This window comes from Balearica regulorum, chromosome 17 (assembly GCF_011004875.1).
Source record: "Balearica regulorum gibbericeps isolate bBalReg1 chromosome 17, bBalReg1.pri, whole genome shotgun sequence".
Taxonomy (NCBI): domain Eukaryota; kingdom Metazoa; phylum Chordata; class Aves; order Gruiformes; family Gruidae; genus Balearica; species Balearica regulorum.
In genome coordinates, this window is record NC_046200.1 from 10,686,747 (window position 1) to 10,699,319 (window position 12,573).

Sequence of the window (12,573 nt, forward strand, 5' to 3'; positions counted from 1 at the left end):
TTCAAGCTCTATGCGTAGTGCACTATTAAATAATTTTCTTGTCGCCAAGAATGCGTTAGGTTATAAATACCACCAGCCTGTTAGCCACGTACTTTAACGGTGTATAAATTAGGTGGATTTTTCTGTTACTAGCATTTGTAGCAAGCCAGTATTTACAATTTTTTGTGAAGCTTTTAGCTTTCTTTTGTAAAGAATCTTTGATACAGCTTTAGCCGCTGTTAGCGGAAGGAAAAGTACTGAGAGAGCTCTTGCAGCTGTGGTGGGTGTGGGAAAGGAGAGGTGGCCAGGATCTGGCTGGTCGCTCTAGGAAGCGTGGTGGTTGGGAAGAGGGTTTGCACGTGGTAGTGCTCGTGTCCTGTAGCAGCGTGTGACCAGGTTGTGCAGCAAGTTCATCTGTTTCTTATCCACACCTAACCTGGGCGCGTTTCTCGTTCAGAGCTCTTTAATGGAAAATGGGTGCAGAGAACAAGCACAGTCATTTTTAGGTCTGTCATCTTTGCGTAGAGTATCTGTATGTGCGCGTGCTACTTAAGCATAACCAAGTGTGATAGAAATAGTATGGAGATATGCCAGCTCTCAGGCCTTTCCCATAGCTTCCAGGCTTGCTGTCCTCTTTAGTGTAACGTCATCAGCCGTGCCAGGGAGACAAGTGGATGTGCAAAATGCCATTAACCTTTCCTTTTTCCCTTTTTCAGAGACCTGAAACCTTCAACAGTTTGTCCCTTTTGCTAATTAAGATATTTTTAGAAATATTTAGATGATCTTGCAATAAATAGATAAATCACCTGATGATTCATAAGTTTCTTACATTTTTGAAATATGGAGAAGTGTCACACCAGGCTAATGAATCTCCACTCTGCATTTCTTTCTCCGTTACTGACAGAAGAATATTGAGAAAAATGAGTCTTGAACAAAAGTTAACAGGCTTCTTTTGTATGTTTTATGTAACAGATGGCAACAGTTTGTTTGACTCGATGGCTGGTGGAATGCGTCTGATCGTGAGCTGCATTTCCTCCTTCCTCATCCTCTCTCTGCTGCTTTTCATGGTCCACCGGCTACGCCAGAGGCGAAGAGAGCGCATAGAGTCTTTGATTGGAGCAAATTGTAAGTAGCCTGTATCTGTGACAAGTCTTGATCCAAGTGGTGTATGTGCTTCAGAATGAAGGGAGCAGAAGAAATACAAATCTGTGGAAAACATCAGTGGAAGCCTGGTTACAGATTCTAGTCCGTACTGTACCCAAATGTAGCTCTGCGGTGGCTGCCTGAACTGGTCATGATTTGTACAAGTTTTGGTTCTCTGAACCACTCCACATTCAAAGAAAAAACTTTTATATCAACACAATTATCTTGTGCCTCATGCTTATTATTAACAGATTGATGTATGGAAAGGTGAGAAATGTCACGGTCTTGCTTGTCTCTGCCTGTGTGTGTGTCTTGGTACGTTCTTTAAACCTAAACTTTTTTTAGCTGATAATGGAAAAATATTTTTTGTTTGTATGTGGTCCAGATTTGAAGTATCTTCTCTGTGTGAATGATGTCCTTAGTTTGAAGAAGTTAGATTCAAATTTAGATGTGATGCAGGACAGACAGGCTGGGAGCAGGTGGGCCTGGGTATCATTGTGTAACTGCAGTGAGTTGACTTGTATAGGTTATGTAGACTTTTTTAGGTCTTCAGGAGACATGAGTTCTTTGGGTGTGAAAAGTGGAAAAAGGTGTTGAGATCTGCCTTGAATTGAAGAAGAAAGCATGGGATAAACTCACTTGTTTCTTTTTCTTCTCTTGAAATAGTGCACCATTTTAACTTGGGCCGCAGGATGCCTGGTTTTGATTATGGTCCTGATGGTTTTGGAACTGGCCTTACTCCACTGCATCTTTCAGATGATGGGGAAGGTGGAGCATTTCATTTCCATGATCCGCCTCCACCATATACTGCTTACAAGTATCCAGATATTCAACATCCAGATGATCCGCCACCTCCTTATGAGGCTTCTGTCAATCCAGACAGCATCCTTTGTTCCACTGCAGGTATGAGCATCCTTTGTTCCACTGCAGGTATGCAGGCAATAACTTCTCTTTTCGTCATCTTTTTTATTTTGGCTAAAGGGTAGATGGTTGTTTAGTTTGGGGTTTTTTTTAAACTGTATTTATATGTTTTAGTGATTGTGATGGGAAAATGTGTTTCACAGTAAAAGCTCCTATTTCTGTGATGCAAAAGTCTTTTCTTAAAATATATCATTAAGCTTGTTTTTTCCCAATAGAGGTTGTTTGGATCACCTAAATCACAAGTGGAATCCATACTGCAAGCAGTTTAACTCTTAGACCTTACCTATTTTCAAGTCCTACCTTGGATGGGTTACCTGGTTACATAGTTTCCACTATGCTTGTACCTTTTGTGGTCTTTTGGAGATAAGTCTGTAGAGATTGGAATTAAAAAGTAGAACAAATGTCAAGTACAAGAGACTTTGAATAAAATATATCCAGCATCTTCTCTCCTCCCCACTTCCCCCACCCACATCCCCCCAAAATTGACCAAAAATATCACTTTCTAATGATTCACCCAGTGCTCTTCAGTTTTGCAGCTGCAATATTCACATACTGTAGGAATCATTCTAATTTGGGATCTTATAGCAGCATATCTCACAAGATAAGTGAGCCTGATTAGTGCAAGTATCTTATTTATATATCAAAGTTTTATTTTTGCTACATAATTTTATTCTTTTGCAGTGTCATCTGTTTGTGCATTAATGCAAAATGAAGAAACTAGAGCTTCCAGAAATACAGATAGTAAATCTATTTGGGAATGTGAAATGATACACTTCATGTTCTGATTCTGCTTGTTTTTTGTCCTTTGCAGATGGAGTTCTTTCTCAGACTGTGCAAAGCGGTCCTCCATCCCTGGGAAACTGTGATGTATCCCCACAGCTTACAGAGGGATCACTTGCTCCCTCAGTTGGTCCTTCTCCAGTGGAGCTGGAAGACTCTGCTGACAGCAGCACCTTTCTTGTCCCTCCGGACACACCGCTAAATGAAAACACACCGGCAGAAACTCTCACGGGCAGCCGTCACAGCCACTGTTCTCTGAATACCATTGTATAAAGGAGTAAAAAGTCGACTGCCAGTCAGGAAGAGTTTTAGCAGCTGTTTGCACAGACAAACACTAATCCATGGTTTGAACTTCAGAAGGATTCTCCACTTTGTTTTTTTGAACACTACTTTTATGTTCTAGATTAGGATTGTGCCTCTCGTTTTTTGGCTGTCGTTATTCATTCACTAATTGGTTTGTCCTGTAAATATGGATTGTATAACTGCTCTTGATTTCCATTGGCTATGGAAAAGACTGCAGAGAATTCCTTTGACTTCTAAGGAGGTGAAAAGTTATGGGTAGGGTGTTTTGGGTTTTTTTCTTAATCTGAGAGGAAACAAAATCTACATGAGAAAAAAGCTGCTTTGATTTGGCTGGATACCACTGGACCTAGGGACCAGACGATGGAAAAGGAGGGTGGGGGCAGTCGCTGTTCAATCAGTTGCTTTCTCTCTTGCTTCAGTGCTACACTTGGAAAAGGCAGAGAAGATGGAACTGCAGGGGAAGGGGCTGGGGGCCTGTTTTACAGAGCGGGAACGCAGGAGCTAAAACCCATGCCAGCAAGTAAGAGTTACGCAGTGTAAAACATTTACGTGTTTTGATCTGCCGTGCTGTTTCTGAACGCTGTAGGGTCTGGAGGATGAATGATCTACACAGTGTGTGACAAATGGGTACTAAGAAAGCTAGGATTTGCAATTACAATTATTTGTTGTTGGTATCTGCAAAATCTCATACTGTTGGGTAAACTTCTGGCCCATAAAGAAAAGTGGGTCTGTGTAATGCTTGTGTCCCTTCGGTAGAATCCTCATCTGTGTTAGGTAGTACTTTAGGGAAGAGACAGGGAGCAATTAACTTTGATGCAGTCTGACTTCACTGTATGAAGCCCCTGTTTGTATTAATCCCATAAGGAAGATTGAGGTGTTTTTCTTTGTGGTTTAACTCCTTTACAGTGAACAGTAAGATTGGCCTGGATAAAAGCCCATTGTTCTTGCTTTTCTTAGAGCATGCTATATTTAGCATGTAAATGTGTTCCCTCCACTTCACTTCTTTAACAGTTCTACAAAGGGCATTTAAAAACAGTGATCCACATGCAATAATTGTGATGTTTAATTCTAATTGGACACTTGTTTCTTATCCAAGTCTCATAATTCTAGGGGTTTCCCCTGTGCCCCCCAAACCATTTATCCAAGTCCCACGAGGGGTTACAATGATTAGTATACTTCAATCAGTAAAGCAGTTTGCTTCACTCCAGTATGTCATCTTAAATTTCCCCCTCAGATGGAACTTTTTAATTTACACATGGCAAAAAGATTCATTCACTCCCTCGCTACACCCAAACTCAAGCACTGTTGGTTTTGATAATGACTGCAAAATAATTTGATGTTAAATTTAAGTTTGGATTTCAGTGTACAAATAACTTCCCCCCCCATCCTCCTCTTGCCTCTGCTTCTCCTTGACTTATTGTAGCAGTCAGCAGATGAAATGAATTATAAGGAATTTATAAAGAATGCCCCTTGTGAGTGTTCTCCTATACCTTATGAAGGGTACAAGCCTAGAGGGATGGGAAGAAAGCACCACATGGGGGTGTGTATGTGATCTATTTTTCTAGTAATGATGAGAAATCATACTTGTATGACAAATCCTAACCCACTGATGTTGTTTCCCAGTGCAGCTGACTCTTTCCCCATTGAATATGCTGCTACTTTCTATTCTGTCTTGCCTATAGGCTCATACTGTACTTGGGGAATGGTCTTGACAATTCAACTCCTTTTGCACAGAAAACTGTGAGTTTCGCTATTAACATCATATCTGGTGTCTTGATATTCAGACACTTGCTAACAATCATGAGTCCGTCGGAGAGCGTGAATCACAGTTCTGGGGTGCGCTGCTGGCACACGAGTGGGAGGAAGCACTGTTAGGAAGCCTCTCCACCTGGAGCCGTGCCACCGCCCGCGTCCTGCACTCTGGTTTGACTGGCTCTAACAGCAGTGGTACGAAACGAGAGGAGCAATTCTCCACCCTGTGGGATCTCTTTACTGTCTCCTCCTCTGAGTTCAAGTCCTGGTCTAATGAAGTGGATGGATAGCAGTAGTCAGAACCATGCTACAAATTATCGAGCATTTCTGAAGTATGAAAATAAAGCGGGTTTTGTGCATTTTTGAGCACATTCATACATTTTATACATTGTATGTACTGATTTTTCTTTAGTTTTATAGGTACGAATGCGTGTGTGCGCGCGCGTGTGTTTCTGGGTGGCGAGATATATATATATATATATATATACATACATACTGTAGAGGGTAACCTTTGTGCTTTGTCCAGCTAGGTGAAGCTAAGCACTGGGATATAAACTAGGCTCCTAGGGTTAATACTTCTCTCAAGCTGACTACACTCTGATGTAGGACAGGCTGTGACAGTGTACACTTTATTAGGATACAAAGTCTATGCTACTACAATCTGTTACTGAAAAATATTTTGTTAGCAGTGCAAAATAGAAAACTTCCAATTTCTTTTGAAGCCAGATGGAATATTTGTTCTTTGTAGTATCCTAGCGCAATAACAAAAGGCCTTTTGGCTTGGTTTAGTCTCTGAAGCTGTGTTTTGTGGCTGAGGTGAACAGATACCTTACCTCATGCTTCTCCTAACACTACGGGAATCTGTTCGATGATTTTTTTTTTTTTTTTTTTTTACTTTTGGTTCTGTGGTGAATTTTATTTGAAAATAAGCTCTGTTACAACTGGCAACTTCATGGTGGCTCCTGGTTGTAGCTGTTCCAAATGGAGGCTGCTTTGTAGAAGCCTCAGTGTTGTATTTTCCCCATTGCTTCTGAGCCTTTCCCACCTGTATATCGGCACAGAGGCTGCTATTTTCTTTCTTTTCCCCTATCCTCCTTCATCTTAACTGTAAACGAGGGAAATTTTGCCTTGAACGGGGCAGCTCGCTCAGTGCAGCTCACTTAGTACAGCTCGCTCACCTCTCGGTGAGCTTCTAATTTGGCAATAAAATTGTCATTTTTGCCCTTTTCAATGTAGCTTTTTCACATTGAGTATTTCCTCTAGGAGTAAGAGCCTTTGTAGCAGAAAACATCACAACTACTCAGACTCCTGGACCAACTGGGGAAGAGTTAAGTTTTCTTGACAGCAGTTGACTCAGCGAACCTTCCTTGCCCTTGGCAAGGTGACTGGTAAGCAGTGTGTCCTGAGCACCAATTAGGGAGCATTGATGCTTGCCTGAGGAAGACCTTTCTGGTTTGATTGCCATTAGATTGATGAGATCTTTGGAGTTACTTTGTGCGTTGATTTTTTTTGTTTTGTTTTGTTTTTCCCCACTACTGTTCGCTTCTCTGGATGTTTTTCTTAACTACTGATGCATCCTAAATCCCCCTCCAGACCCAGCGGGGGAGATGGCGTTACCACATCATTCCCAGCAGCACGCCTGAACGGGGTGTGCGTTTCTCTTGGGATGCCTTTGACCGCAGTCATCGTGAAGCCGCAGCAGTCAGTTCTGCGCAGGGCTCGCACTTCCTGTTGTGGCCTCGGACAAAACCGTTCCTCAGATTCCCCATCCTTACGACGTCCTGTGGTGCCATATTGAGGTCTGTGCTGTTCCTTCAAGAACAGCCCTAGATAGTCACTTCTGTCGGTGTTATCGGTGGTACATGTACACAGTCTTACAGCAGCTTCTACTTTTTTTACTAGGTGAGTTGTAGAGTATTGTAATGTTAGAAGGACAGTGGGTTTCATTCTGTGCTAGGAGATCAAAACTGTCATTCAGATGTATGAAGAGCTTGTCTGCGTAGTGTTCAGTCTTGTCCAGTTTTGAGCCTCAGACTACTCCTTCACCCATTCATGGCAGGACACCGGTCTAGAAGAAGAATTAAGTACGTGGAAAATTTTTTCTGAAGGCTTAATCTTGCAGTCAGTGGGTGCTCTGCCTCCCCAGGTGTGACAGAGTGATGGCCTGCTCACGTGTCTCTGGAGTTTCACTAGGAAGGTAATGGGTTTGTGACCAGTAATTACTGTTCTTTTCCTATCTAATGTTAAATGAATTTGAAGCTGGTTTAAAAGATGGTTTTTATCTTTCAAGTGTGGATTTTCAGTGGCAAAGCACCTAAGTTTTAATGTTGCCTCACACAATCTGTAACACGTCTCTCAGTTGCTGAAACTTCTTTTTTTCTCCCTAGCTAAGGAACATGCAGTGTACAGAAATGTCTTTTAAATTTCCCTTGCAAGTTGGGAGCTGGACCCTAAAATTGGAGCAGATTAGTGTAGAGGAGGCAAATCAAAGTTCATACATTTTTGCTTCTGATGTTCCCCAGTTCCATATGAAATACGCGTTTCTTTGGAATAGACGCTTTCGGCAGTGAAGATCTGCTTCCCCTAAAAGCAGCCTGCATTACCTGCCTGCTACGGTACGACATAGCTTTAATTTTCCGGTATTGTGCACCTTGAACGTTGAGTGGGTCGGAGCCGATGCCAGCGGAGAAGCTGTGCTGGCTGGCTGCGTGCGTGGCCGTGCTGCACCGTACCCCCGGTGTCGGGCCGGCGGGTGCCCGGGAGGCTGAGAGGGAGGATGAGACACTGCTTTTTACCTTCTCCGGGAAAGTAATTTTAGCCAACGCTGCATTTGCAGGCTTCTCCTGTGTAGCTGGTTTGTGACTGGACTTAACTGTGGCAATGTATAAAAGATTTTGATATTCTGTGAAATACCATGTAGAATTTAAATTTGATACTATAATAATTCAGTCCCTGTGACACTGGTTTTTTGTTTTAACTTCTTTCTTTGGGGTTGGCACTAATCTTTCTTTTTTTCTCAAGATGCTGTGAGAAACATTTCATCCAAATGCCAAATAAATTGTGTTCTGTAAGAGAAATGGCCTGTTCCAGTGTCTCCTGATTGCAGCATCGATGCGGTTCCTCAGTGTACCGAAGGAAGGTCTCGTTAAATCACGCTTCTGAGCAGTGATCTTGCAAAAAGATCGGTAGATGCATTTAACTTCAAGCAGGGTGGCTGCTGAAGTCCTTTTGTGTACAAACTCCAGTGGAATTTACCTGTATTAGTGTAATTTTAGGACAATCTTGGCTGTATACCCAAGAAGGTGGAGTGCAGCTTGTTCCTGCTGTCCTCCAAGCCTGTGGGGAGGACACCAAGCCTCTGGGCAGGAGGTGCAGGTGGTTGGGCTGGATGGGGGGCTGTTCTGGACCCCCAGCTCCCGGCACGGTGCGGCAGGGCTCTGGGCAGTGATCCGAGTCTGTCAGAGAGCCGACGTGGAGTCGGAGGAGGACGGCGTTAGCGCTGAGCCTGGCGTGCCCAGCTGGCAGTGGGGGGGCTGGTGGAAAAGCCTGACGAGAGGTCCGGCTGTCCTGACCTCTTCAGCTATTCCAAAATTCGAGCTCCAAACTTCATCAGACTCCTAAAAGAAGGTTTTTGGGAACTGTGCCCTTCCTTCGGTTGTGTGTTACACCCCCTGTGTGGTACGGGTGCTGGAGGGAGGGCCCTGGGGTGAGCTTGGGTGGGCTGGCAGGAGGAGCCTTGGCGGAGAGCCGTGTTTTTGGGTGCGCAGGGGGTTCCCGTCCGGTGCTGGGACCAGTCTGTCTTGCGGGGAGATGTACAGCAGATGGCGTATCTGCCTCCACCAGCCCCGAGCTGCTTTACATCACAGGCGATTGCAATTCCCTTTGGAGCTGCAGGAAGCGCGCTGAGCTGAGCCGGGGTGTGCAGTGGGAGAGGCGGCTCTCCTGCCTTCCCCCCCTCGGCCCGCACTGAGCTGGGAGGGGATGCTGCCTCTCTTGAAAGAGCCCGTAACTAAATTATTTAATAAAGCTGGCTGATAGCAGGAAATATTCCCCCGAAAAGCCTCACTGGATAAATAAGCCTCTTTAAACAGTTGTGCTGGGTTAGTAACGCAGGCTTGCCGCTGGAGCTGGTGGGATACGGGATGGAGCGATACCGACTCTGAGTGGAAGTGTTGCATCTCCGTCCCAGCAAGGTGTGCTCGGCATCGCCGCTGTCTGCTCCTCTGGGCCGGGTGCTGCTGGGGCGGTTGCTGGTCCTGTAGCATGTGCTCATAGCCACACAGCTGGAGATCCAAGCATTGGCGTGGCCAGCGAGCTGGTCGGACGATGGATCCTTCTGGAGTGGGGAAAGCCGCGCTGCAGGCACCTGCCCCTGCCTCTCTTCTGGAGTGCGGGGCCGTGGGGCCCCTGCGTCCTCGTCCTTGCGGCAGCTCTGCGGATGGCCGGCGGTACAAGTGCTGCAATCAGATTTTTCTGGAGCCATGCAGAGTCAAATCTGCTTTACCTGGGAGAAGTAGTTTAAGAATTAAAATTGAATTGACCTCCTGATCCCAGCCTGCCATGGGAGGGGCTGTTTTCAGGCACTGGGAAAGAGCAGCATCTCCTTTTTGCAGAGTCCAGACCTGGCCCTGGTGATGCCTGCCCACACCCTGAGCTGGCAGCTCAGGTCCTAGGAACATTCACTGGCTTTTTTACGAGCTGCTGGGCTCGCGGTCTGTGCTGTGAGTGCTGCAGAACAAGTCTCTGCAGCATTGCTGGGCTGTCCCCGTGCCCTGCTTGTGGCCGCAGGATGTGTTCATTGCTGAAAGCTGTCCAGGGCACAGTGTCATCGTCACCGCGGGTGGCGTGGAGGGCTCCACTCTCCCTTTCCTGCGCCCCACAGAGGGCAGCTGCTGCCGCAGCCACCACCTCCATCGCTGCTGGACCTGAACCAGCGCAGCCCCCAGCTCCCAGAGCTTCATCTCCGCTCTGGGCTGCGAGATGCTGGTTCAGCTGAGGGCGATGGGACGCAGCCCTTCCTTCGCTGCTTGTCTGGAGGAGGGACGAATATCTCTCTCTATAGCAGGTGCCTGATGCCACAAGCACTTGAGGGGGCTCGGTCTGGCAGGGACCCCGTGGGGCTCTGCTGGTGCTGCACGATCTTGTGCAGGTGCAACTTGTTCTTCCCTCCTGCCCTCTTGTAGCCTGGGGACAGGGGTGATGCTGTGGCTGCAGGGAGCAGCCAGGAGTGCCTGGACACAGCCACTGCTCTTGGGGCTCACCACCGCTCCCACTCACAGCCGGTGTCCCCCTGCACCCCATGCAAGGGTGGGCAGCTGTTAGCATCGACACTCGGATGCTGTGGCAGGGGCATTGCTGGGCAGCCTTCTGCTGCAGGCTCTTACCAGCCTAAAATGCATTTTCCTGGGAGGGTAATTAGCGGCTGTGCTCGGCGTGGTGTGTCCGCGATGCTCAGCCCCTGGGAGAATGCCGGGGACTTGGGGGTGGGGGTCGAGTGTGTGTAGGGGCCACGTGCTGGCAGTGGCCCCGGGGGGTGCCAGGCCGTGGGGGGGCTGGCTGGCCTCACGGGGCGGGGGGGAGATGTCACTGACCCCGGCGGTGGCGGGAGCACGGGATGAATGAAGGGGCTGTGCAGCGGCGTGCGGCCAGCGCGCATCTGCTGGCCACAGTGCCTCCTTTGTGCCGGAGCCGGCTGCGCTCCCTTCTCCGCCCCTGGCTTTCTCCCCAAGCTGGTGGCAGCTTATTATGGAGATCAGAGATTTTAATAGAAAATCAGAAGTGGCTGGAGTATTTATTCCCCTTGAACTTCACATCCCCACTGCACTTGCTTCTCTGGATGCCCACAGCCCTTCGTGCGCCTGTCCCTGGCGACGCGAACCATGCTCTGGCGGCTCAAGTCCTTGTGTTGTCACTGTCCCCGGCAGCCCAGGTCCCCGGCCGAGCTCCCAGGTGGCAGCACAGGATTTACCTCCAGGAGCTGATCTTGGCAACCCCGCTGTGTGCTGGTGCAGCACTTGCTGACGGTGCATGTGGCGGGGGTTCCCAGCACGGTGGCATCATGCCCAAGACCAATCAATGGCTGCAGCTTAAGTAACTATTTTTATTTTTTAGTGGTATTTTTTCCCCTGTCGCGGCTCTTGCCCTTGGTGCTGTGAGCACATGTGCCTGCGGGGACCTCAGCTGCCTCCTGGCTCCGTGGCAGCAGGACGATGGAAGTGGTGTCTCCCTACGAGGACAGTGCAGAGCTGCAGGATCGACTAAGCTCACTACCACTACAGCAGCAAGAGACCAGCAAGTATGGAGCGGCTCTTTCAAGGTTTGATCTGGTTCCTATAGAAACTGGAAGCTGCTCTTGCCTGGCGCCCGTGCTAGCAGCCGGCGGTGCCCCCCGGGGAGCAGGGCAAGCCGGGGATGAGCAGGAGTGGGCTACAGCACAGTGCCTTGCTGCTGCCGCTGCCTTTCCACACGCCTCCGTGCCCCCTCTGCTTCCTCGCTCTGCTCCTGCCCCTCGGCGGGGCTGTGCTGAGCTCTGCCGGGGCTCTGCATCCCCCTCCAGCCGTGTGGGCTTCTCGGAGACCCCTGGCTGGCTGTGCCGCTCTTTGCCCTGGCAGGGCCCTTTGTGGGACAAGGGACGTGTTCCCGCCGTGTGCTGAGTTGCGTGCTGCGGCACGGTGCTGCGGGTGTTACCGGTCGCGCGGTCTCTGTGGTGATGTCTCTACTTCTGCCCCCGTGCCAAAAATCACCACCAGAGAAGTCTGAAAACCTGAAAGGATGTCCCGGAGATGTGCCTCTGCCATGGGGCGAATAGCCGAGGGGTGGTGAGTCCCATTGACTCCTGAACCCCGAGGGTCTGGGCTTTTTCCCCCGCTGCCTGGCACTACGGGCTGTCCCACCGCAGGTGGGTGGCAGAGGTGCTCGTGCCACCTGGTGGGCTCTTGTCTCCCAGGGAGGTCTCTGTCTTCCCCGGGTGCTGGAGCAGCTCCTCTCCTTCCCAGCAGCAATCGGTGGCAGGCTGCAGACCTGGTGAGACCCTCCGCCTCGCCTGCCCGCCCTTTGCGGCTTGCTCCGGAAGGATGATCGCAGCCCTCCGCAAACTACCTCATCCCCGGAGCAGGGGCCAAGCGTCAACCATGGCGCAGATCCAGAGCAGCTCGGGGGAGCCCTGTGCTGCCGCCCTCCTCTGTGCCCCCCACGGGTGCCCAAATGTGCTCGGTGCTGCCCAGGCACCTGCCTGGGACTGGCCCTGCCCGGGGGGAGACAAAAGTGCCCCAGAGAGCCCCCACTGAGGACGAGCCCCAGCAGGTGTGTTGTCCTCTTGCAGCGATAGCAGCCAAGTGGTTCCACTGAGCCAGAGCCTGTCCCCGGCCAAGCCGGCAGCAGGAAGCTTCTTCCCGCTGCCCTCGCGCTGCTGCCGCGTTTGTTCATCCTGGCAGCGTCTCGGCAGCGCTCCCGGCCAGGGCCAAGACTGGTGAGAGGAGCTGCGGGCTGGGGCCCGTGGCCTCCTTTCCACTGCTGCCTGAAGAGGGCAGGGATATTTTAGGAGAATGTGACAACGCCACGCTCCTGTGTTTTCACCTCCCTTCCTACCTGCCCGCTGCGGGACCGTAGCTCTGCTGGCGAGATACCGGCTGCCATGGGACCTGCCTGGACGGGTGCAATGGGGATGGCATGCACTGCCTCCGTGCTGAGGAGCTT

General features: G+C 49.2%; 1 protein-coding gene across 8 annotated transcripts in view; it reads left to right on the top strand.

Annotated features, from left to right (window-relative positions):
- The window catches only part of DGCR2 (DiGeorge syndrome critical region gene 2), a 48,653-nt gene extending 40,698 nt beyond the window's left edge, over positions 1–7,955 (top strand). For 4 of the 8 annotated variants that reach the window (XM_075770031.1, XM_075770032.1, XM_075770034.1 and 1 more), the window contains 3 exons: positions 952–1,104; positions 1,789–2,052; positions 2,855–7,955. In XM_075770031.1, the coding sequence (XP_075626146.1) occupies positions 952–1,104; positions 1,789–2,052; positions 2,855–3,096 (659 nt within the window). In that variant the 3' untranslated portion in view covers positions 3,097–7,955. The remainder of the gene's footprint in view (positions 1–951; positions 1,105–1,788; positions 2,053–2,854) is intronic. The other 4 variants (XM_075770033.1, XM_075770035.1, XM_075770037.1 and 1 more) reach the window with 1 other exon arrangement.
- Positions 7,956–12,573: the final 4,618 nt, after the last annotated feature.